The sequence below is a fragment of the Protobothrops mucrosquamatus genome, unplaced genomic scaffold (assembly GCF_001527695.2).
Source record: "Protobothrops mucrosquamatus isolate PMUCROS unplaced genomic scaffold, P.Mucros_1.0 scaffold233, whole genome shotgun sequence".
Classification (NCBI taxonomy): Eukaryota; Metazoa; Chordata; class Lepidosauria; order Squamata; family Viperidae; genus Protobothrops; species Protobothrops mucrosquamatus.
Window position 1 is genome coordinate 1,710,269 of NW_015386584.1, and position 27,160 is coordinate 1,737,428.

At 35.5% G+C, this 27,160-nt stretch overlaps 2 protein-coding genes across 2 annotated transcripts in view; one reads left to right on the forward strand and one right to left on the reverse strand.

The window, feature by feature from the left end:
* LAMA1 (laminin subunit alpha 1) overlaps positions 1 to 7,142 on the forward strand; it is a 95,470-nt gene extending 88,328 nt beyond the window's left edge. Inside the window, exons 56-61 of the mRNA XM_029283793.1 lie at positions 1,167 to 1,356; positions 1,621 to 1,779; positions 3,669 to 3,816; positions 4,690 to 4,820; positions 5,995 to 6,217; positions 6,727 to 7,142. Of these exons, the coding sequence (XP_029139626.1) occupies positions 1,167 to 1,356; positions 1,621 to 1,779; positions 3,669 to 3,816; positions 4,690 to 4,820; positions 5,995 to 6,217; positions 6,727 to 6,881 (1,006 nt within the window). The 3' untranslated portion in view covers positions 6,882 to 7,142. The remainder of the gene's footprint in view (positions 1 to 1,166; positions 1,357 to 1,620; positions 1,780 to 3,668; positions 3,817 to 4,689; positions 4,821 to 5,994; positions 6,218 to 6,726) is intronic.
* Positions 7,143 to 13,280: 6,138 nt separating this feature from the next.
* ARHGAP28 (Rho GTPase activating protein 28) overlaps positions 13,281 to 27,160 on the reverse strand; it is a 29,717-nt gene continuing 15,837 nt past the window's right edge. Inside the window, exons 8-14 of the mRNA XM_029283794.1 lie at positions 26,880 to 27,042; positions 20,428 to 20,510; positions 19,507 to 19,704; positions 18,301 to 18,444; positions 15,565 to 15,689; positions 14,078 to 14,142; positions 13,281 to 13,381 (exon numbers count right to left, since the gene is read on the reverse strand). Coding sequence (XP_029139627.1) covers positions 13,281 to 13,381; positions 14,078 to 14,142; positions 15,565 to 15,689; positions 18,301 to 18,444; positions 19,507 to 19,704; positions 20,428 to 20,510; positions 26,880 to 27,042 — 879 coding nt within the window. The remainder of the gene's footprint in view (positions 13,382 to 14,077; positions 14,143 to 15,564; positions 15,690 to 18,300; positions 18,445 to 19,506; positions 19,705 to 20,427; positions 20,511 to 26,879; positions 27,043 to 27,160) is intronic.

Consider the following 27,160-nt stretch of genomic DNA (forward strand, 5'->3'; position numbering starts at 1 on the left):
ACAACTTAGAGAACTACCTAGACCAGAAGACCCCAACCTTTTGGGCACCAGGGACTGGTTCCGTGGAGAGAGGTTTTTCCACGGACTGGAGAGTGCATGGTTTTGTGTGCTGCCTGCATCTTGCGGATGGGGCTTTGTGTGGACCGGTTGCTGGCATGCCACGGCCTGGTACTGGTCCACGAACTGGAGGTTGGGGACCCCTGACCTAGACAATATGTGGCACTGCTAAATTCCATTCATTCCTATATGGTTATCTACAGCCAGTATCTATTTTTCATTCTTTTCTTTAAATGCTTTTCCTGCTTCTACATTCATATAGTAGGGTAGTTTTCTGCCTGTTAGAGATTGGGTGTTGTGCAGACTCTAGAATAACTGAGATTGTTCCCTGTCAGTCATATGTAGAGTAAATGTTATATAAACTAGTTTAAACTAGCATTAAACACTTTGTTTAAAAACAGCCAAAAAGGTCACTGATCTTTCTCATAGCATTTTAAAGAAAAAAAGTTATTTCCCATTACAATAGACAATTTTTTTAAATGCAAATTGGAGTATTGTGCAGTTTACTATAACTTCTTTTCCTTAGTTTCTGCCTATTCTATTTTCTTTCCAGTGGGTTTCTTCATGGGTAATGGCTTCCTAGATTTTTTTTTATCTTTCTGTATTCTTCTACAATAATTATTCACCTATCATGCTATCCTGTAACACTCAGAAAATGAAAGTATGTTTCACTTATGACTGATCCAGTTAATGTTAGGAGAATTTTCCTCTAACTTCACAGTGCTCTACAGCCCTCTAAGCAGTTTACAGAATCAGTGTATTGCCCCCAACAATCTGAGTCCTCATTTTCCTGACCTCAGAAGGATGGAAGACTAAGTCAAGGGTGAGGATCAACCTCCTGGCAATGAGCTGAATTAGCCTGCAATACTGCATTCTAATCACTGTGACACCACGGCTCCTCAACATGTCTGAATGACAACAACAATTTATTAAACTTGCATGCCACCTGACTCTCAGCAACTCTGGGTAGCTCACAACAGTCCAGCCTAGAATAGTTATTCAACTTAACATTATTTTCTGTCTTTAAAAGAAAGATAGTCTTTTTGATGGTCTTCACGGGATGCAATGAAATGTCCAAACTTTGATCAATTCCACATCTTATTTTGTAGGTTTTCTGTCCAATTAAGAATCAGGACCCTTGCTTCTAGTGGTCTAATATACTACACAGCTCATCAGAAGCAAGTTGATTATGCAGCCCTTCAACTACAAGAAGGAAAACTCCGTTTTTCATTCGATCTTGGAAAAGGGCAGTCAGTAGTTTCTCATGAAGCAATGATCAGTGATGGACAATGGCATACGGTACATTTATTAAATTCTTTTATTCAACTGCCAAGATACAGAAATATTTTGGTACATTTAGGACCTAAGGGGGGAAATATTGCATTAGGCACGCAATAGTTTTTGCATTTGACATATTTGGTTGATGTATTTAAAACCCTAAACAATTGTGAAACAAGAATAGAAAGTTCTGCTGGTCACAGATACATATATGGAATACTATTCTTAGTTGCATGTTTCTTAACTATCAATAACTGCTCACAAATAATGGATTTTATCTTACAGGTGCAAACAGATTATGCAAAGAGGAAAGGTGTAATCATAGTTGATGGGCAGGAAACTGAAGCTGTCAATGTTTCAGGTGACGGAAGCACCTTGGATGTGGATGGGAAATTTTACTTGGGGGGTCTACCCTTAGGCTACCTCACAAAGAACATTAGAAATGTAAGGACTTTACCTTCTTATTGATCCTTTGTGTGCTGGATATGCAAATATATCAGACTATGTTCCATATCAATGTTCTGCTGTTCCAAGGAGGTTCTGTGACCATGATGTGAAGTTTTTGTAGGGTGTTCTGTTTTGTATATAGATTAAGCTCACATCAGTTCTAGCAAAAAGAATTGTAGAGTGTAAATTCTGGTTGTCATTAGTTGTTTGGAAGGTTCATAGAAAGGATAGGAACAGCTGTTAAGTGATAACAAACAGAGTGATTCAAGAAATGAATTCACTCTGTTTTTAATATATGTGAATTGACTCTGGGTAATGCTAATAATAGGTTCTTTTTCTTACATGGTATTTTGGTATTTTATACTTATCCACGTTCGATCTGAAATATTCCAGTTCCTCTGTTTGCATTTTACTTCAAATAACAGGGCTGTTTGTTTGTTTGTTTTTACTAAATTTTGTAGAAGTTATCAGACATGTCTGTATCTGAAACAGCATGTTCAGTTTCTCCAGTGACCATAATAAGCAGCCTCATGGTCATAGCCATAACAATAGCAGTATTAAATTTCACTCTATGGAAAGAGACTATTTTAAGATGGAAAACAGATGGATTTCCCAACATTTTTTAAAAAATAAAATAACTTGTAAGTCTGATTTTCATCTCAGCAGCGGTTGTGGAGAAGAGCAGAATTAAAACTTTTCCTGTGTTATTTTTCTATCCTAAATCCTCTCTTTTCTTCCAAATAGCTATTCAGATTTACAACATAAAAAAGTATTGTTGCCTGGACTGCATCTGTTTTCCCCACAGGGGGTTCCAGTTAGATGGCAGCAAGACTCAGGGCAACAGGTCAGGGTCAGGAGGACAGCATAGAAAATTGGCTGGGTGGTTAACCCCTGATCATAGATATTCTGTATTCCATCTTATTTCCATCATAAAATGCAAATGTGTACTTGCTGCATTTGTTCTAGTTCAGTTCTCTTCCCCCCTGCCACCGAATCTAAGATCTCCCATTCCAGTGGTGGCGAACCTTTTAGAGACCGAGTGCCCAAACTGCAACCCAAAACCCACTTATGCATTGTTGGGTGCCGGGTGGGCATGGCCCATTGGGTGGGCGTGGCCCATTGGGTGGGCGTGGTGCGGTGGTAATGGAAGACTGGGTGGGACTAAAAAGTTCAATCAATCAACTCCAACTTTTCAAGATCTTTTTTTCCCCTAAAGAAGTTGAAATTGACTGATTGAACCTTTTTTTTTTTTTTTGCACACTGCGGCAGAGGCCTAAAGTGAAAAGGTTTTATAAAACCCAGCTGAAGGCCTAGGACTGGGGCGATGGCGTGCGTGCCCACAGAGAGGGCTCTGAGTGCCGCCTCTGGCACCCGTGCCATAGGTTCGCCACCACTGTCCCATTCTGTTTTTTGTTTTTTTAAAAAATATTCCTGTGAAGTTATTTTTAATTTATAGCAGTATAAACATATGCAAAAAAGACTATAATAACTAGTGTGCCCTGGACCTTCCTATGAGGGATAGGAGACTTTAGTTCTTTGTTCCCTATCTGATCCTGATTCCAATGACAAAAATGATTTTTTGTGAAAACAAAAAGCAATTTAAAATGATGTGTACATTTACCACAAAGTTTGAGTGACTTCCTCTAATAGATATCTGCATTTGTCAATGATTTATAGTTCTAAAGCAGTAAGGCTCTGAATGATGTATCTCTGTGTATCTCTGTATAATACAGATTTTCCATAGCAGTGGTTCTTAACCTTGGCAACTTTAAGATGAGTATGCTGGCTGGGGAATTTTAGGAGTTGAATTCCACAAGTCTTGAAGTTGCTAAGATTGAGAAACACTGTTCTACAGGAGTAACTACAGTACCAAATTGTCTTCACAGATTACTCACAGTATTCCTGCATGCATTGGTGAAGTAACCATTAATAGCAAGCAGTTAGATAGTCTGGTCTCAACCTTTGCTGTGAATAAATGCTATGCTGTGATCCAGAAAGGAACTTACTTTGATGGAAGTGGTTTTGCTGCTCTTGGTAAGCAAAGTATTGTTTTATTCCTGCTCTCTCCCATATAAGTGTAAAGTGAAACATAGGAAATATCCAAAAACATTAAATGTTTTCCTCTTGTTCTTTTATTTCCAATTCTGATTTATTGTAGCTGCTGGAAGTGGGTAAGAATCATATAATTTCCCTTACTCGGAAATAGAATGGCTTCACTGAAGAACAAGGAAATCTCTGTACTGCAGACTTCTGTTTCCAATAAAGCTAGCCCACTTGTTTCGTTCAAGGAGAGACTTAAAATGAGCACACTTTCCCACTTAGATAGCTGTGTTTTTTACAGTAACTTTCATGTACAAAAGATAAGTAGGAGAGTTTTTAGAATAGAGGCCTATCACTTTTTCTAAACTGCTAAGTGTTATTTAGACAGAGCTTTAGTTTTGAAGTTGGTAGTTATGATTGGTATATTTTTTTACAGATGGTTAAAGCTCTTATTTTTAGTGGTTTTTCTAATTTTATTTTTTCATTTACATTTATCCTTTATGTCTTTATTGTTGTTTTGGTCAAATGATCATATGATTAGGAGATTCCTGGTCTGTTAACTTGGTAAGGATCCTTTCCCAGCAGAACTATTTGTGATATATTAAGATAAGCATTTCCATTGGACAGGCTTCTAGGGCAGGAAAAGGCAAGCATTGGAACACAAACCAAAATAGATTAGATTTATGGTGTCCATGCAACATATGGACACTTTTAATTAATATGGATCGGGCATGCAAAACAATATATTGTTAAATAAACAAAAGTGATGTATTCTAAACTTTTTTTTCAAAATTCTTTGTATCGATAATAATGTCAGTTGTATACAACAGTTATTTAACTTTGTTATTTCATTCTCTCTTTTTGTAGTTAGGGAGGGCTACAAAGTCAGATCTGAAGTTAACATTACATTTGAATTCCGTACGAATGTTATGAATGGAGTTCTTCTTGGAATCAGTGCTAAAATAGATGCTATTGGGCTGGAGATAGTAAGTGGAAAGGTAGGTTTTCAAATGGATTTACTGCAATACATTTATCCTAATAAATCTTAAATGGTACCTAAATTGGTGGATCTAAATAGATATAAGGAAGTCGCATGTGCATTTTTTGAAAGAAAAGGTGTGGTAATTATTAATATATAATAATGTTTCTGGAATTAATATGTTTTCATGATCGCTGTGAAACGTATCTGTTTTTCTACAGCAATAATTTTTTTTATTCTGAAAACTAGCTTTAGATTATTAAACCAATTACAATTTGCTATTTATACATATTATACATATAGGAAAACAGAAATGTTATACTAGAAGAAACAGTTCCATTGGTGATGTGAAAGAGCTCTGAAATAAAATTATGAAATAGATGAAATAATAAAAAAAATCAGTTTGAAGACAAATGCCTATGATTTTAGAAATATCTTTATAATCTTGGCTTGAGCGAAAAGTTCAGTGGTTAAAAGAAAAAAATCATGAAAAAAACAACAAAGTGCTCCCAGACCAAAATTAGGAATTGTTATTTGAAAAAGATTTTTATATTTATTTTTGCATGGACCATACTCCAAAAATAATCATCCCTACATATACCAAGATATCACCATTCCCTATAGTATGAAAGGGACCCCCCCCCCCCAATTTCCCCTTTTCAGAATCACTTTATTATGAAACTTGTTCCAAAGTATAATTAACCATTTTAATCAATTGCTGAACAGCAAAATCTAACATTAAAGTTCTCAGGGAAGATACATAGTTAGTACATATACTTAAACCTTATCTGTGCTTTACCATTGTACTTAGAAATGTACATATCATAAGTTATCAGGGTGGTGGTGGTGGTGGAGGAGGAGGAGGAGGAGGAGGAGAAGGAGAAATGACTGTAATGAATTGAAATTGAAATAAGGTACATTGAATTAGTTGTGTCTTGGCAAAATGCAAGCTAATAAAGTCCTATTAAATGAATATTGATTTAATAATTAACCACTCATAGCAGTTCTAAAAATGTATTGAGTAAACAGAACCATCTTCTATCTTTACTCCATTTTAGACTTTGGTAATGATTTGTTATTGGAACTTTGCACTTTGATATGGCTCAAGGGCTAATCAATAAAGATTATTATTATTATTATCTTTATCTTTACTCCATTTTGCTGTTCGGTTATGATTTATTTTGTTTTTATAGATTTTATTCAATGTCAACAATGGAGCTGGTAGAATAATAGCTTCTTATGAACCCAAAGGAATGTCTAATCTGTGTGATGGACAGTGGCATAAAGTGCAGGCTAAGAAAAACAAGCATCATATTGCTCTAATAGTCGATGGAAATGTAGTTCAGATGGATAATCCACATGTTCATTCAACCTCTGCAGATACAAATAACCCCATTTATATTGGAGGGTATCCGGGTATGTAATTTTATTCACATTCAAAACAAAGCATGAAAAAAAATCTTGACTTGTTGTATATTTGTCTGAGTAACTAAGTAAAATACTTAGTAAAAATACTAAGCCATATAAAGATAGTTCTCTGAAATATGAAGAGTATTAAAACACCAGTGTCCATTTACCTAAATGTTCTAGTTGCTGTTTTGTTCCTTTTCTTACAGCTTTATACCTCAAGCCCCCAGAGAATCTGTCTGAACACAATTCTGGGCTCAGACATGCATCTAGCCCTTAAGAACTATTTATTCATTGATTTAATAATTATATAATGATTACTGTTATGGTCACAGACCAGCATTTTTATTCACTGATTTTATGATCAGCAGGGTTCCCTTTATTGCATGAAGCTGCCTTATGCAAATTAGGCTGATTGAAACTTGGCAATGTATCTTCAAATACTGCTTCCGAGATGTAAATTCAGTCTCATTCACACAGTAAACATGTGTCTTATATTTTTTCATTTTGTTTTCTAGCTGACATAAAACAAAATTGCTTGTCCACTAAGAATTCCTTCCAAGGCTGTTTGAGAAACTTTAGGCTGATTAAAACTCAGCAAGTAGATTTCTTGGACTTCAGTGAAGCCTTTGACCTGCGTGGAGTTTTTCCACATTCCTGCCCTGCAGCCTGACTACTAAATGGGAAGAAAAATGTTCCATTTTAAGAGGCTTTGTCTATCAACTCTTAATGAAAAAGAAATGCTTTTAATGATGCTGATTTCAGTGATTTCCATCCTATTTTCCAGCTCAAGAAAAATATGTTGAGCTAGAACAACTACACATTTTTTAAAATAAAAAAAATTAACTGCATAAGCTGAGTCTGTTTTTTATGGGTGGTGAAAACTTTTTAAAACCAACATTTACAATAATTAATTACTTGACCTTAATTACTTTGGTGTAGATGGGTCCATTTGTAGTAAATATGTAATATAAGGCCCTACTCAATAAAACATATTCTTTCAAGTCGTGTGTGGATTTTAAGTATGAAAAGTAAAACATTTAAAGATGAAAACAAATTAGTAGAAAGCTCATTTTCAATAAATTTTGCTCATAACTTTCTTTTATCCCTAATTACTGCTAAAATTGGTGCAGTTAAAATAGAAGGCTAACCTCAGACACATTCTAACACATTTTGCAAAACACAGGTAACTACTGATGAAATCTTTATTGATGCTATCACTGATATTTAGCATTGGGGAAGAGATTAATGAGTGGTATAAATTGGAATAGTTATATACAAGTGTTTGCATGTTTTCCTAATTTTGTTATCAGCCCAGAATTACAAAAATGTAACAGAATTGTATACATAACAATATATTAATTATTTTTCATATGTATGTCTTAAAAATTTGTAACTAGATGCAGTAATTGAATGGAATTAACTTTTAACTTTTAAGGGGAAAAAAACCTGAACCAAATCAAACATACCAGATTCATTTTTTTTTCCATAGTCTTAATTTGCATACAAAAGTGATTCAGCTGAAATTTGAAAGTTTAAAAACTGGATGCAGAACATATGTTTTAGGGGCAATAGCTTATTTTCTACTAAGACTGCAAAATGTTCTGAAGTTGGAAACAAAGCTGAGTTTTGTTCTCATTTTGGGGCAAAATACAGCCATTTTGTTTCATGTTCTTTTTTTACTGCTTAGGCCTTAATGTTATGTTCTTCCAGAGCTGCAGATTTGGAGAATGCTTTAAGAAAAAAGTTATTCATACTTTTAGAACTGTTTTAGAACAAGAAAGGGAATGTTGACTGCCCAATCAATATATTTATTATGGTTTTAATTGTTTGCATGCTTAACTCTGGGCTCGAACATTAGGGAACACCAGGCCTGGCTAATGTTTCAACTAGAGACCACCAGGATCCCAAGGCCATAAACTAGATTAAAAACATATCCAAGACAAAGAGACACAGGCTATTTTGCTATTGTTGCTAAGGAAACTGTATGCATGTGTCCACAAAACCCAGGGAGAGTAAAGTGATTTAACTTTTAAGAAAGTTTGTGTCTTGTATGTATATATGCCCATGTATGTTCTCTGCACTGTTTCTTCCTTTTTTAGACAGATGGCTATGTGCAAAAGTATGCTTGGGTTGTTTGTCAACTGCTGTTTTGTTTGCAGGCAAGATGATAAAAGCAAAAATTGTGCACTCCACATGTGCATTTGGAAGAAGCCTCAAGGTCATGTTCAGAGGACTGTATTTTTGCAGTTAAATTATTTGTGGTCCGAGTTAATTTTTTAAAATCTTCTTTAAATCATCCTATTTGCTTTTTTCTCCCCACAGCATAAATCCTAACTGCACCTAATTTTGTGGTTGTTCCTTGTTTAAATCTGCTATTCTCTTAAGGCATAACACACAAAAAATTCTGAAGTTTTGTTTCATTGCAATATAAAATGCTTGAATCGTGCTAGTAACTGTTCTTTGAGCAGATCTAATTTGTTCCAATTACAAAACATTTGTTTACTGTTTGTAGGACTGCTCTCTATATTGTATGATAGGCATTAACACTGGGTTGCACTAATTCTCTATTCTTCTAGATAAGATTTTGCAGATCAGTTTGAAATACTTAATCTCAAAAGATGGCCTGTACTACTGTATTAGTAAGCGTGGGGTACAGTACATGTTTGAATGTTGCTCTGCAAAAAAGTCATCTACACAAAAAGATATCACATAAGGGAGAAGACTAAACAATAGTCTAAACTATATTTTTCTATGTATGAAGAGTAACTTATCGAATCTTAGTACAGTCGTATTTCTGGCACAAATATAAGGAACAAATATAAGGAACAAATATAGCTTAATTCTAAAACGTATTTTTCAAACTATGAAAAATAGGCAATGGAAACAAGCATTAAACTACTTGACTCAGCAGAGTGCTGTTACTAGAGAAGTATTTTAAAGGGAATACATTTTTTACATTCACTTTATATTGCTTTTGAATAGAACAACAATAAAATAGTGAGCACCTCTGTATTTTTCACAAAGTATATTTAGATTTTATTCCGCCTACTTAACATTGGCTAACTTCCAGATTTAGCCTTGAAAAGACACAAGAACCTCAGGGGTGAATGAGTAGTCCTAAACTGTGATGGTAGTTTCAGCAGTTTAGAAGAGCAAACATCCAGAACATTAGGGACAATATTGATTTGAGTGAAACTTTTCAAAGCAACTAGAAAATTTGGCCTATTTACTACCTTCAGACTGACATCTACTCTGTATGCCTGCGAGTATCATACTTCACTTTGTTAGCCAATAGTCAAAAGGCTGGCTTCAGTGTTTCATATGCTTCCCTTCACTTTCCTCATTTCAGGAATATTTTAGCTGTAGGATATAAAAGACAGAGGCAGAAAAGAAGAAAAAGCAAGGAAATAAATCTCTGCATAGAATGTCTCCCTTATGTATTTGATAGAACATGGAATGTTGCAACTGATTAGGAAATAATACTTTGTAGATGTCTGCCTTAAACGAATAATACAATAAAAAGTTTGACTCTCCAAATCATTTTAAAAACATGTACTCCTTGGCGTGCGACCATTTGTTCAGCGAACATTCGAAGTTACAACAGCACTGAATGAATGGTGTTTATCCTCAGACTTCTGGCTGTCCCAGCATCCCTGTTGTCACATCATCGCTAACTGGGTGCTTGGCAACTTGTTCATATGATTGGTTACCAAGCACCCTGAGATCACTTAATTACCATTTGCAAGCTTCCAGCCAGCTTCTGCAGAAAGTCAAAATGGAAGCCAGCAGAGAAGATTGCCTGTACCATGCTGGCCATTTTTGTACCCTCATTCACCCTGCCTGTGCTGCTCCTCTCGCACACCCTTTGCACTCTCCCCAAGCTACACCTCTCATGCATCAACCTCTCAACTTGCATGGTGCCTTTCGCACATCACCCACACCCTCATGCCTCATCTCCCACTTGCGTAGCACTTCTGGAACATCCCTGCGTGCCCCCTACAACTTGTGCTATGCTTTTGCACAGCCTCCGTGACCCTCCCTCACACCCTTACTCCCTCCCCCATCCAGCAGCAACCACTTAACTGCCTTCAGGCCTGGGACTTGCAACTTCCTGCCTCTTTCCCACTGATTTTAGTTATGGGAAGCCAGCAGGAAGTTGTCTTGCCTAATCACCATGGCAATCAGTCAATGGCAACAAGTACTGCAGGGATTGAGGTTGCTAAGTGATGTGGCCACACTCTACAACCACATCCCTTAGTGATGGAAATTCCGGTCCCAATTGCCATCATAGGCAACTTGAGGACTACTTGCACTTCCTCTATACACTACTCAGGTGGATATAACTACATATTTTTAAATAACATTGTAAGATACTGATTGCGTGATGTACAACCTAGAAAATGTTATATCTGAATGATCCTCTGAGTTACTGTAGCTCAAATATGTATCATTCCAAAGGAATTTATATTTCTTCTTTTATAGCCTATAGACTATTTTCCAAGATTCCCACATTTCACTGAGCCACCTGTGTAAATAAATTAGTTAGATATGCTTAAATTCTGTTTTGTGGTTTATAAGAATTATGAGCCTGGTTAATTACAGTTATTAAAATATAACAAAAATATAAAAGTAACTTCATGCAGTAGACATATATCCCTTGAACTACATCAGAAATTTCTGCCTTTTACAGTGTGTTTTCATTTGCTCAAGATTACTTTTAGTTCATTGAGAAATACAATATGATCTACTAAATATTAAGAAATTTTGACACAGTTTGCAAACATACTTAACTAGATCATAGGCGTGGGTTGAATACAAACTCTAAGCTGGAGCTACTTGATTGATCCAATTAACCAAGAAATATTCAAAGCCAATCTGGTCTTGATGGGGCTAAACTAATTTTCCTGATTTATCAACTCCCACAGTATTATGCGAACTATTTGCCAGAGGGTAAACTGCCTTGCCGTTGTCCTTCATTGGGATGAAATCTTCCAGATGCCTGCATAACTGGCTTCTCCACATTTTGTCTGTGATCATTTTGCTATTCACAGCCAGAGGCAGTTAAAATGGGAAAGAGTTGGGTGGAATGATGCATAATTGTACCAACCATAATTGTAGCAGGAAAGCTTGGAAAGTGAGGTGCCCCATCTGCTTTGCCATGATCTGGAATCACGGCTGCTGAATGATTGACAAGATCGTCTGAGATCATGTAATGCCACAAAGTGTGTCAATTGACTGGGAGGGGAGATGAGTGAGTCCTATTTTGTCATGCAGACAAGTTTTTAAAGTTCCATTTGTTTTAAAGGCAAAAATGTTTTAAGCACCTTCTCAATTTTTCAGTTGAAACCATTGGGCTTAAAAGTACTCAACATTAATAGGAGCGTGAAAATGATATACAATTCCTTTGGTAAGAATTGATATAATAAAGGAACAATGCAAGAACACATGATCTGTACCACAACACCATTGACCTGGCCTCATTTTGAAATAATTCAGATTTAATGGACAAAATACTAGCTTTAAGTTTCATCTGAATGTCAGGCAACTATGGTCTTTGCCTAAAATAATGAAGTGAATCTGTTCTTTGGCAAATTCACTCAGTCAAGGTTTGCTGCTTCCCTTCAAAATGGGTATTTACCATTTTATCAGTAGAGTATTTTTACTAATATTTATTTTATTTTTATTTATTTACTCCTTTTCTCACCACCCATCTTGCTGTCACACCACTTCCATATGTTTTCTCCTATGTGAGCATGTACAACATTTAAAGGACACTCAGCTTTAATAGGCATTGATTTAATCAAGAGTTATATTTTATGTAAACTTCAAAAAGAAATCATTTTCCATAATGTATTTCAAACATCAAGCAAAAGAAATAATAAGAAAATATGTTTTGGACAAAGAAGACAAATAAGTCTCTTAACTGGTACTTGCAAAACAACTACAGGCAAGCCTCGACTTACACAACTGAGGCCAAAATTTCTGTTTCTAAGTGAGCAGTTGTTAGGTGAATTTTGTCTCATTTTACAACCTTAAGTGAATTACTACAGTTAAGTTAGTAGCACAATTATTAAGTCAATATGGCTTCCACATTGACTTTGTTGTCAGAGGGTCGCAAAACCGGATCACATGACCCCGGGACACTGCGACCGTCATAAATAGGACTCAGTTGCCAAGAGTCTGAATTTTGATCACGTGACCCTGGGGATGCTGCAATGGTCGTAAGTGTGAAAAATGGACTTATGTCACTTTTTTCAGTGTCATTGGAAGTTCAAATGGTCACTAAACAAACTTCCTGGATGAATATGGTATGGACATTTTAAAAGAACTTTTTGTGAAGTATCTAACTACACTTACATTTTTGTACATATGGGGGGGGATTCAAAGTGGTTGGTATGTAGGTTTATCATTGGTATACCATACAAAATATGTATATTGTCTATTAAATTGTTTAAGCTGTACAACAATTGGCAAAGTCAGAAAAATGATAATTTGCAATTGTATATACTATTTATATTCATATACAATACACTAAATATACTTTACACAGTAGTTTTCATTCTCACTGGTAGCTAGCAATAGAAACTGAGTCACATATGTTGTAATAATATTTCACAATAAAAAATTGTTTTTGAACAGGAAAGAGTTGTCATAGCATTCTGCCCAACTGCCCTTATTTCCTGTTTTAAAAAATTCTATCCCCTTTACATTGAGAACCTTTCTATTAAATGTCATTCCTGGTCTTCAGATGCTACTGAACAACTCCCTTTTCAGTGGCACTGGGGGGGGGGGAAACCCCATTCTTTTCTGTTGACATACATTTCAAATTGTATTCTTTAACCGCATCAACTGTACCAATAAAACCAGTAAAAAAGTATTCACTAAAAATAAATTATTATTAATATAACAAACTATTAATTGAAGTTCTCAGGTTCTATAATACTTGATGATAAAGGGCATAGTTTATGTTTAAAAGATACAAGGTACATCTGCTTTGGCTTCATTATAGCAACATGGCTCCTGATGGGAAGACTTTTGCACTGTCCCCAAACACTCTACCAATAGGTCTTTAAAATGTTGAACTTCTTTTTTCTTTAATTACCCACTCTGCTTGAGGATTGGCACGGTACACATCCAGCATATATGCATCTGGATCCAAACAGTGTTCTCCTGAAAGAAATATCAGCTGTTAAAAAAAAATAACCTTTAAGAAAATCCTTACGCTTTAGGGTTACGCAAAGCATTTGGGACCAGTGTGGTGCCCCTTCTTGAAATATTAAAGCAGCCACCCCTTTTGGAGAACTCATGTAATGTTTGGCCTTTGTGTTGAAAGTAGGATGTCATGAGAATCTTAGGCTTTGAGTAACATATATGACAATTCTATACACCAACTGTGTAAAAATTAGTGTGTAGACAGAAAATGCTGCAGTTGCCAACCTAGAGGACAGATTACTTGACCTTCTATCTTAAGACTGAGCAGCTAGCTGGCTCACTGCCTTTCATATTGAAAAAAGTTTAATTCTAAATTAAAAAAAACAATTATGGTGAGTGTTTTTTTTCAGATTACATCATGTCCTAAGATCACTTAGTAAATCCATTTTACTTCCTCTGAGATGCTCTAATTTACAGTATTGAAATAAGCACTTGGTACATGGCACTTATGCAGGAAACCAATTAAGACATGCAGAATATTCACCTTAGTGAGTTCCCATATTCATATCTTGCTTTACAACGATAAATGGATTAGGTACTAAAAGAAGTAGTAATGTAGCCCTATCATACTTGCTGTGTATTCTTCCCGGCTGCACGTACAAAGGTAGCATCAAGGACATAGTTGCTATTACTGAGGTTTAAATAAGAACTTGCCTATATTTCCTCCAATTTCATATAAACTTTGGACTGGCATTTTGAATTCTTCTGATGATCCAGGTCTAAGAATAGAAAAACAAAGCATTCTGGTAGCAAAGAGGTAGGTTTCTGATTAACTCTGGAATTTAACCTCTCACTATGTTGTCTGGGGCTAATATTCAGTAGAACCTAAAAGCGTCTGGAAAGAATTACATCTGTTATTTTTTGTATAGAACCATTTAATTGAATTAACTATTATGTTATTGTAGCGTTTCTATATAAAATTTGAGATTGCTGCTACAAATTTAACTTGAAGTCTTCTGTGAAGAATCAACAGTATACTGTACCTAGCTTCATCATATTTATTTCATAATCTGATTGATTCATAGACCTCCCAGCTCCATCATGATTCTGGCTAACTACATTTTACCATTAGCTACCATTTTACCATTTACCAAATTCTGTGCTGATTTATGTCAAGCATTTCTGGTGGAGTGAATGTAATATAATGCAAATTCTAGCAGTACATTTTTTTTCAAGGTTCACTACGTTAAATTAGATAGTTTAATTCTCAGTAAATAAATGCAATTGTTTGGCACATATATTGGAAATACACATTTTTCTCTTCGATTACAAAGAACTGTAGGACATACTGGAACTCTTTCTCATTGTTAGAGGAGATACCCAACTTCATAGACTTCCTTTCTTGCATCAAAAGAAAGCTCAACTTTCAGCACTCTTCTGCCAATGGAACACTGATGGCAATAAGGAAGGTGCAGTGATTTATGGACCCAAATCCCTGCTAATATATGCTTGAATGGAGGGAAATTATGCTAGAATTGGAACTTGTAAATTTTTTCAGCTCTCATGAAAAGTGGGAAACAACGGACAGTGGGAAAGAAAAAGTGAAGGTGTAAAGCCATAAAAAAAAAATCATGAAAATTGTCTACCTGCCATCTTGTCTATGAACACCTAATGGAACTTCTCAAATGGCATTTTAAGAACCATGGGTTTTCTCTTAATTGCTCTGCCTGTTGAGAGGAAATGCTGTTCAGAGGGCCAGCACAAAACTAATTCCCTTAGCTGAGCCAGAGAAACTATAATTAAAACCAGCTTGTTGTAATTTTTAGATTCATTCATTTTAATATGAGCAGTTTGTGGGGGGGGGGAAACACTGGTGAATGGGTCTCATTTGTGTAACACTTGGCTTCAGCTCATACTGGAGCAATTCCTTTTTTGTTTTCCTTTTGATTCTTGGCTTGCAGCTCAGTTCCTAAAGTTAGTAAACTTGGAAATTGTGACATGAACAAATGAATGAAGCAGTAGATTAATGCTCTGGCAGAGTAATCACATGGATGCTTTCCGTTAAGCATGGCCCATCTTAACCTCACATATTGATTAAAGTCAAATACAAGTTAAAACTTTATTTCTTAAGCCAGGTAAAGCCTACTTTAACAATGAACCTTGAATCTGGGCTACTGTCCCATTGTTCTGCTTTTACTTGCCTGTTTTCACAGTAAAATCGTGCCACAATATCTTTGGCTTTTGTTTGATTATTTGGTTGAATTGCCATAGAAACCTTTGAATGCAGTGGAGCATGGACTCTTATCACACCTTCAGGTATATCTGACTACAAAAAGAGGAACAAACAATAATTTAGCAAACAATATATATATATATATATTAATTATAGTACAATTGCAAACCACTATGCTATATCCTGAATTGCATTTTCATGCCTCCTTTTCTTTATGGCAACTTTCTCTCCTGTATAAAGCCAATCCCTGGTCTTTACTTTCAGAAAAGACCAACTCTGAGAAAAAGGCTGCAGAGGAAGAGATAAAATAGCAAAGGTAGAACATTTTCACTGCAGAACATTTTCACATAGCATTTTCACACTTCCAGGGTTTTAAGGGGACAGCTGCTGTACCTCTTAAAAACATATATGGAGATTTTGTTGGGATGCAGAGGACACAAGTGGGTGAAAAAGCTCCCCTCTGTCTCTGAATCACTGCCACCACTGCTAAATTTCTTACCATTCAAAGATTACCTAGAAGAATGGTTGAGATGTAAATTAAAGCATAGGGTTTTTTTCCAAAAAAGTCACAGAAAATGTAAAAATGCACTCTCACTAAACTCTAACCTGAAATCAACTTTGCCAAATAATTATGTATCAGTCTGCAAACCTTTTCCCCCACACTAGCTGTATTTCTGTAGTGTCATATAAAAAAGGAAGGTGAAAGGACTCTGAAACTAAAGAAAGGATTGAAAAGAAGTAAGTCTAAATCGAGAAGCGGTCCAAGTGAATGAAAGCCTATGAGGGGGTCTAAGACAACTTGGTTTAGCCAACTGAGGGCAGCCCCATCACCACCTCCAAGTCCCCTCTGCCAAGTCATTGCAGGACAACTCAACATGGGCAATTCACTGGGGGACAATTTGCTGTTTGAACCCAGATGGAGAGCCAGAGGAGTGGCCAGGTGGCGGATGAGCAAGCAAGTGGGCAGAACGCACAGCGTTGGTAGCAGTGGGGAAGGATGGGGATCTTTAAACCCAGCAAATTGTCCCTGTAGTGACTTGCTCATGTTAAGTTATCCTGCAATGATCTGGTGGCAGTGAGTTGTCAGAGGGGACTTGGCAGTGGCGAAGGGACTGTCCCCAGCTGGCCACGCTGAGTTGTCTCAATTTGCCTAGGAGGACCATAGCAAGTGCATTTTCTTCTTGCAGGGGGGCTTTAAATAATCCTTTGGTGTTTGCAACTGTAGGAAAAAAATCAAGAGACCTAATCAAGAAAATTTCAGGATTTGTATCTATAGGTATTATATTACAGTGTTATTGCAGGCTCTTATATTGAAGCAAGGGCATAGCAACACAGTAAATTATTATAAATGCAAGAAAGAATTGGTTTATATAACTATAAGGGACACAGTAACATTCTTTGAAATGCAACAGCCTTACATACAAGATGTCAAAGACTCTGCTATATATGTACAAATTTTAATTTGGGATCTCAATAGATATGCATGTGCTTGAAACATCTTTAACCAACTATATTTGTCATTATATAAGATTTATGTAACCTTGATTGCAAGAGACTAGTGACCATAAGTTAACAATTAACTTTAGAAAATAAATAATTGCTGGATATTTTCCAGTTGTATATTGACCAAATGGTATATTGACCATTTACACAATGTGCAAAGACCATATGTCTTAGCACACTGTGTAAACAGCATAGCACAGATTCATTGTGAACAGTTTGAGTATTCCTGAATCAGCTAGGAAGTCCCCTGTCCCCTGAAGCATTATTACTCTACTCACATAATATACCGGTAATGATATATAAAATGTAGTTTAATGCCACAAAAAAGGCAGTAATTTTATTGTTGAAGTTAATACTAAAGTAAACTGCTGGTTGAAAAGATAGTTGCAAACACAATTTGACTGGCCTTACACTAGGTTCCTACAGATGTCCAATTCTTTTTTCAAAAGTATCAGAATAATTCAATTTGTAATGCTTGCTTCCAGTCCTTAACACAATTAGTGCCACTGCAAGAAAATAGCAACTATTTAACAGTTTAATTAAGAACTTAATTAATTTAGAACTTCTGAAAACTAACATTTATGCTAAATTGATAAACATTTAGTTTACTGATCCAAGCACTATAAGTTTCATCTCCTACTATGGAAGGAAGTATCTTCTGTCAATCGGCACATCAGATTTAAAGCCTTGGTGTTTGGTAATAAATTCTAACGTTATCATCTATGAAATGTTCATTCATAAACAGAGAGACTCCATCCACTGGAGCTGTCTAAATAGTGCATGGTAAATAGCTACTTCATTTATAGCAGAATACTATACCCACTTCCTAAAAAATAAACTCCAGTAACAAATATAATTCTGAAGTAAAGAGGCATTGCTTAAAAAAAACAAAAGGCAAATCCCTAAAAAGGCAACCATTGAACTAACTGCTCTTCACTGAGCTGTCTTTAATTAAGTTTTATTCTTTAAATAAAACTAATATAGATAGTATTAGCACTTCTAAATAAATAAGTGTATGTACAAATATAAAACCTTGGTATCTCGGCATTGTAACCCAATCTAGCACTTGGATTCATTCTAAAAGACTAATTATGTTGCTCTGGATCCCATTATATTATTTCATTTATTTTATTGCACATTATTTGGAATCTATGCTGGTTTGTTTAATTAAGAAAATTTACTTTCTTAATAAAATAACCACCTCTGTTCTTTCTGGTCTCTCCCGGTCCATAGTTTTCCTTCTCAATAGTTTTCTTACACCCTTGTCAAACATGAGTTGTTTTTTAGTATTGTTCATTGCAGCCTCATTCATTTTTCTCACTTGAGTAATCAGAAATGTTGGGACCTACACAGAAAAATAAAAAAGAGATAAGTTTACATGACAAATGATTTTATGAGTGTCATCAGAATCATAATGGTATTTTCTAAAGTATTGTATCTACATCCGTATTTTTCCTGAAGGCTAATGTGCTTTGTCATCCATTGATACAATTTTTGAATTCTCTCCCCAAACTACATTCTAGTCTTGTTCCAGACAGAAATCACCATAAACTATATTAGAGATGAGGAAAAAAAGTTTTCAATACAATTCTATTTTTCATCGAGTAAGTTCTTTTCCATATAAACACTTTGTCTGTATGTTATTTATGTTTTTCAAATTATATGTTAGTATTATAATGCTTCTAAAAATACTGAATATGAATAAGCACTTTTATAAAAGACTGGAAACCTCTTATGGACTTTTGTGCTGAAAATAGCAAAGTGTGACATGGTGAAATGGTCCACCTTGGGCACAAAGCCAGCTGGGTGACCTTGGGCCAGTCACTTTCTTTCAGCTCTAGAAAGGAGGCAATGGAAAACCACTTCTGAAAACTCTTGTTAAGAAAACTGCAAGGAATTGTCCAGGCAGTCTCCAAGAACCGGACACAAATGAATGAGAAAAAAAACCAATTCTATAGTTCCAGAACCACCATTTTACAAGTACTTTCACAGCATGTAAACATATATGCCTTCTCATCTTGGTGCCTACTGTTTTCACGGCTACACAAATCAGATTTTATTTGAGTCTACACCATTTACGAAAACTGTCATGGATAAAGAGTATGAAAATGACAATACAGGAATCAGTGAGTTATAAATGTGATATTATTTAATCAGTACTCCTTACAGATTCTTGTAACTTCTAAATACATGGAAAAAGCTTACTACTGGTGCTTGGGAAGGTATGACTTTATTGTACCAGAATAAACACCTAATTTAAACACAAATAAATATCAGTTTTATCTTGCAAGACAGCTAGCTTTACATGGCTACAGTTTCTAGATATTTTAAGATCCAGATAAAAGGAAGATCTCTGCAAGAAAAAATGCCAATACTATTTAACAGTAAAATTGAAACCATTACTTACAATCCATAGGATATCTTGGTATTTAATCAAAAGCCTTACAACATGAGCAGTAGTGGCTGCTGCTAGCATCTCTTCTTGATTGGCATGTTTGCCTTTGTAGATGAAGAGGTTTGGGGCAACAATCATGGATACGTTCCATAAAGTCATTTTATTTTTATTTTCATTAGCAACTACCTTCTTCAAAAACTGTAGAAGGGCCTAAATAAAAAACAATAAAATCACTGCTATTTATTGATAAACACTACTATTACAGTAATTGCATTTTGTAAAAAAAAAAAAAAAAGAATTCTTTCCATGGATTTAAATAATACTAGGCTATATTTTCCACAAAACATCTAATCACTGTATATAATAATTACTATAACACTATATATTTAAAATATTTTAATTCTGTTTTTCTGCCAATTTGAAAACCAATGATTATCTTTTATCCATAAATGTGGCACTCATCCCACAAGATGATCCAAGTTGTGTATCATTTCAATTGTATAAATTATTCAATTCGGTGGGCATGTGCCAGTGCCAAGGTTGCCTACCTACCTACTAAGTTGTGTGCATCACCCAAGATCAAGTCAATTCAACTTAATAAGTCCATTTGATTTGAAAAACCGAAGTTTCACTCAGCCTCATTAAGTACATTTCTAAAGCATTTTTCCTGAGTAGTCAGATAAAAGGTTTGGTGCTCCATAAATCATAGATACAACTCTGCTAGTCTTTTCACTTCAAAAAGAGCTTTATGTAGAAATGAGCTGGGAGTTGTGGAAGCTGAGAGCTTCCAAAATGAGGAAATTGCCTAAGAACAAGAAAGTTGGCAGGTTTGTTGAGGACTTTGGGGAATTTTATTTAGTGCATTTATTATTGGATCTTGGGAACATTATCAAAGGTAGACTGATATCAAACCCTATTGAACAATATGCCTACCTTGGCTGCATCACGACTAGCATTGGGAAGGAGCATGATCAGCAGATGCAAAGCCTGAAGCTGCAGTTTGATTTTGGATATTTCTAAGAATGAAAGATCAGAAAAAGCCTGTAAACAACTGAAGTGAGCTACCTGGTAGGAATCTAGCATGTCATATAGAGTTATGGTTTTCAATTATTGCCATAGGTAAGGATTAAAGGTACTTGTCAAACAGGAAGATAAAAGTCCACTGAATCAAACAGAAGTAAGATAAGATAACCTTTATTGTCATTTTTATACTGTGGGCATGATGGCACACATCAAAAATGAAATTTAGTTGCCCACTCTCAAAGTGAAATACATACATGACACACACCTAAACATACTATGAACAACATATGTATAGACCCACATCCCTACATATACGTAGCAAATAAATATTAAATATTGTCCATCTTGAATATATAACGGCAGGAGGAAGCTTGAGAGTTCGCAAGTTCGCTGTATGGAATGAAACTCTGGCTGAATCTGGATGTTCTGCTTCGGATACCACGAAGCCCCCTCCTCCCAGAAGGTAACAAGGAAAACAGATCATGAAGAGGATGTGTAGTATCCCAGATACTACAAGCAGCGCTTCTGTGCTATGTCCTGGATGAGAGGGAGGGAACTGCCAATGATCTTTTCGGCCATTCTCACCACTCTCTTCCTGTCTGAAGCAGTGATGCCTCCAAACCAGACTGTGATGCTGTATGACAGGATGCTCTCGATTGTCCTCCTGTAGAAAGTGGTCAGGACAGGGGAAGGAAGATGTGCTTTTCTCATGCGGTGCAGAAAATGCAGGCGCTGCTGTGCCCGCTTCACCAGTTTCTCACTGTTGAGCGACCAAGTCAACCTACTCGTTAGCTGCACACCCAGGAGTTTGATGCTGGTAACCGTCTCCACAGGTGAATCATTTATGCACAGAGAAGTGTGGCTGTGCCTGCCTTTTCTGAAATCAACAATGATCTCTTTGATTTTTTTCTGGTATTTAAAACTAGGCTGTTTTCCTTACACCAGTTCACCAACCCTTCAACCTCCTTGCGGTAAGCTTCCACGTCATCCTGAATAAGGCCCACTTTATTAATACTTTATTAATACTTTAATATTTTATTCAGTATTCCTTCCTTGGGAGCTTTAAGGAACAGGACAGAAAGGAACAGGACAAAAAGAAAAACACTGGTTTTAAGCTGTGGCAGAAATGTAGATTTTCATTTTGTTAAAATCTTGGCTGACAAGCTGTTACTAAAATTATCTGCACTGAATGGGTTTAATTCTTTTTAGGCATGTTGACTGCAGAGATTCTATCAATTCATAATTTACTGATAAATTCCCAAATGTATATGAACCATTTGTCTGAAATAGTATAGTGCTTGAGCAGGGGGCTGGACTAGAAGACCTTCAAGGTCCCTTCCCAATCTGTTATTCTGTATTCTATATATCAAAATCTTCACTCTTCATAATTTGCATCTGAAACCAAATCTGTACAATAATGCTTACTATCAAGGTCAATTCTACAGAAAAAAGTGCATATAGAAAGACATTATTTGTGAAAACTGACTTTAAAAGTTACTAAATGTAATACATACAGTTATCATAGGTGGAAAAACAATATGGAGAATGGGACAAGATTAGTCTACATTTGGGATAATAAAAGCCTGAATAATCTATGTCAGATTTGTGCTATTCCTGAGTTTTAAAGTCATTAGACCTGGCATCTAAAGTGTGATTTCAATAGTCATTCTTGTGTCCCTTCTTGGATGCTTGATTCCCTAATCCATTTAACTTTTAAATGTTTAGGTTTATATTATGGTAAACATAATTTTGTAATCAATTAACTGAAAATTTTGACAGTGCAAAGAGAAGTATCAGATATCAATAACTTATCACATAATTCCCAAGAATGCCCTAAAAGGCATGTGTAAAATTTTCTTAGAAAATAAAATAGTTGAAAAAATAAAGCCTCAGTAACATGGAGGTGCCAAAGAGTAATCCAGGTGGTTAGAAAAAGGATTATGGAGTATTCTCAGATAATGTGTTCATTGAAAAATACTATGTATGTAGATAGTTATTGTCTATGGGCATTCAGATCATGCTTTCTACATTCCAGGTTTGCGTATAGGCTTTCTACAATTCATTGGATCTACATATTCGTGGGATGTGCAATCTCCTTTTAAAAATTGGCAATATGCTGCATACTTTTTAATACCCCGCTAAGAGTACTATTTTTAGTCTTAGCTAAACTCTGTTCTATTATTAACAATGTCAGAATTGAATGTGTTAATAGCTCTAGGCTGTCCACACACTGGCACTAGTCTTAATCATTTTGCTTCTCTTGCTTGGGAGGAAAATAAAGAAAAACAGACACCCTCAAACTCCTGATTTGCTAGACATTTTGACATCAGATTATTTTGATGGCATTGGATGACTAGTCTATTCAGATTGGGGCCCCCTCCCCCAATCAACATGATTGCATTTGTATATTTATTTTGATATTGTTAATCCTTCTGCCAGAATGGTCTAATTTGTATTTCATTTTCTTGATGTTTTTACTAACTTCTGGATTATTGTAATGATAATAAAAAATGATAACCCACAACAAAAGCATTTGATAAAGCAATATTAAGAAAATATTATTTTATAGTTCCTCACATACTTTAGATTCATATTCAATATGAGATTTTTTTTCTTTTTTTACACCTGAGACGGAGTATGGATTTACTTCTTAATTTCTATGCAGTATTGGCCATTTTTCCTTTTTTTCCCATTTATTTATTTATTTATTTGATCAGGCTCAATTGTCCAGCATTGTATAGCATGGAAAACATCTGCTTGGGCTATTAAAATACTATATTCTTCACAAGGAAGCCTTGTCTTTTGGGATTCATTCTCTGCATAGCTGATATTATCCGGGTCACAAACAGGCCATTTTTCATTATCGGTTGCCAATCAGTTCTTTGATGTCTGAAAAGCCATAACTTTTAGTTCAAAGGACAAATCCTCTGTATAACATAATACATCTCTGTCTTGATATCTGAAAATAGTTTATTTCAATACTTTATCTTTCTAAAAGCAGAGTGGCTCTGCCATGTCTTAAAGGAGATTTAAATCTTGTCTGCACATGGAGAAGGTGCAAGGATAAGAAAAGAGTCTTGAAATTAATCCCATAATAAAGTGACACTTTCCCTCTCTCTAACAAAAAAAACCTTGAAATTACAGAGTTAGCAATCTGCAATACCTCGGATATTACTGAATAACTTCAATCACTCCTACTCGTTAGCTATGCTTCCTAGGAGTTGTTCTTGAACAAGATGTAGAACAAAACTGGTTACCTAATTCTGTTACTGACCATGGAAAACAATGCCCTGATACTAATCTATTGATATTGTTACGAAGGTTTTGGAATATGTAGTAGGATGGCATTTTCTCAATTATCTTAATTTAGTTAATGAATGTGTAGATGTCTAGCCCATAATTTTCTAATAATTCTATCCTAAAGACTAGTTTCATCTAGGTTTTATTCAGGTTTTTTTTTCCAGTTTATTTTTACTTTTCATTATTCTCTTCATTTTGAAGCTAGGCCAGTTTAAGTGGCTATGAAAGAGTCTATTCTAAATATCAGTAACCCTATTAAAAGCAATAACAACAATAAGCTTTTTAATGAATCCTGGGGCGCCTTATACTGAGGAGTGGTAGATGTATGCTCTTCTTACAGTCTCCTAAGAAAAAAAGACCATGACTAATGTTTGCACAGCTATTTCAAAGATCCCAAAATTAGATTAGGCACAAAGTACTCATGTAAAACACCACTTACAAGCTGGAAATTGTTTTGGAGAATAGAGTAAAAACCCCAATTTACTTTTCATTGATGGGAAAACCATATTTCCTATAGGGAAATGACAATCCAACCTGAACACAAACAGTTTTGCAGTTGGTTGAAAAATCTTAATTGAAGCATTGTAAAATCCTCTTTGCTAAAATCCAGACAGAACCACAGTAAGCTGTATCTGTTAAATCTAGCTCCTTGCTCATTGAAGGAATCTAAAGCCAGACATTTTTTATTCAGTGTAAATTCATTTTATTTCGATTTCCTAAGAGAATTCTTTTGGCTCTGTCTCTATTACAGTTCATTGTGTTATTTACAGCCCGTTTATCTAACCTGTCAAATTCAATTTGAATACTACTTAATGAGAAACCCTCGAGGAATCATTGTTAAAATACTATTTAAGAATTATTTTTGAGAATTCTTAATTGTTGTGACAAAGACATGGTATTTAACTTTCTTGCTATGCCATGTGTCATGAGTTACTTCCTCATATGCTTTACTAGTAACTACTTTCACATACTTGTAGTGCCTGCCTTAGGAGGCAGAAATAATTGCAAAGCCTTCTAGTCCTGAAGCACTCCAAAGCCTATAAAGGACTTTGAACTCTCCTAATTCAATATGCTATTTTGAAGCAGGACTCATGTCCCTCCATTGAATCAGTCTCAGTCAGCTGATCTGATTTAATCAAAACTGTAAAGTTTTTACACAGCACTAGGGATAATTTATCATTTGCCATCAGTTTATATGAAAGTACTGAACCATATTAGCAGAGGATTTGTAAATGGCATAGAAACAATATTGTCTTTCTAACCCAAAGTAAAGGGGGTTATAAGTGGATTGGTTGGCATCAATTCCTGGCAGTTTATTTTAATCCTGTGATACAGACTATGCTGAATCAACCAATTATCTCACTGAAATCACTGGCAGTTTTGCCTTTGGCAGGGAATCTATATCCTGCATGGATGAAAGTATAAGAAGTAGCTAAGGGACAAGACATTGCAATAATAAACAACATGGAACTGTCTCTCAGAAGCTCCTCTTTCAACAGTCCAAGAAGTGTGGTTTTTATTAAAGGGGATAATGCCACAGACATTATAAGAAATAGCATAACATTTCTGTCTGGAACAGATACCCACTACCAACATTGGAGTCATGAAAAATTAACTGTTTTTAGATTATCAGTAAAAGTCCATAAAAAAAACCACAGAAAAATATTTCAACAAAGCTGGACTTTAGATAATCTCATCTTTAATTCTACCAAACACCCCCACACACCCCCATGCCACATTAAGAGTCTAAAAATCATAGACTAAAGACTGTGCTATTTTAAAAATGTGATTTCTTTTAATTATTTTAATTTAAAATAATTTGAGCTCAAAACACCCTTCTGAGTTCAAAATGAGTTGTTCCCAGTATACCAGAAGTGTTTTAAGGCTGAAGCAGTTCTGCTTTTATTATGAAACAGGGATTTTGAGCTGAAAATGTGATCATTTCAAGCTTGAAATATTCTCAGTATAATAGAACCTGATATAAACGCAAAGTAGTATTTCAAACAAAATGAAGCATATTGAAGTTGAGATATTTTAAATTTGAAAGGTATTCTTTGTGAAGTATCACGCTCCTTTGCTTCTAAAAAAGAAATTGCCACATTATTTCTCTTCATGTTGCTCCGATGGTTTCTTCCATGCTTTCTATGGGATATTGGAAAATGCTGTCAGAGACTTCTGCTCATGTGTTGGGATGACATAAAACACCCTCGTGAGGTGAGTTCCTTCACTTTTGTGTTTTGATAAGTGAAAAGCATTGCTTCACATTTGTTGTATCACTATTATCACATTGCCCAGGTCTAACAGCTGCAAGTCTAGCTCAAATTATGCCTTGGTTATACACTGTAGCAAGTCACTTTGTGGTTTGTTTACTTTTGGCTTATCATGATGTAGAACCGCAGTCCTTTGCACATGGCTGTGGAATAATGAGATGTACGTAGCTTAAATTATACGGATTATTTTACAATACTGTAGATGAGATTTGTCACTGAGACTAAGTTCATTCTATTAATAAACTGCTTGTACGTTTTTCAAGTTACAAATATTACGAACGTGGTCTTTATTTTGAAAGAGTAACACCTAGACCTGAGAGATGGTACCTATTGATAAAGTCAAAAATTTTACTTTTCACTTTCCCTCTCTTCATTTTCCCTTCTATTATTGTATATGCCAGGGGTAGGCAACCTTGGCTCTTTTATGACTCATGGACTTCAACTCCCAGAATTCCTGAGCCAGCATAGCTGGCTCAGGAATTCTGGGAGTTGAAGTCCATGAGTCATAAAAGAGCCAAGGTTGCCTACCCTGGTATATGCCATGCATGGTATATTGTATCCAATTATCCAGACTTGGTACTTGAACTGGAGGATGAAATCACACAGACTTAACAAAAGTAAATCGGAAGTGCACAGGTCCCTTAGGCAAAGCAACAGGTGCTATGTGCATTGACATAGAGTTGCAACTGACATACGGTATATGACATACAGGTGCTTTGGAGAATAGCTTGACTCCCTCTTCTTTGTGGCATAAACAATTGGTTTGTGAAACATTGAGTCCTCCCTACTTACTTTCTACTAATGTGATAAAAGCAGGCAAGTATTCAACAGGAAAGAGAGGACTTGGTAGTTCTCGCACAAACATCTTCAGCAGTCCTGCTGCATCATTGTTGCGTACTTGATCCCAATCAAAAGCATCTTCATCAAATTTGGCTTCAATTTCTTGGCGAAGACTCTACAGGATAAGCAAATGTGCCTAATGTTAAGCATGACCACTAATAAAAGAAATTGTATTACGTTTTATTGTTTCTAAACAACTTGATTTCGCAGAATATTAGTATTTATTAATGAAA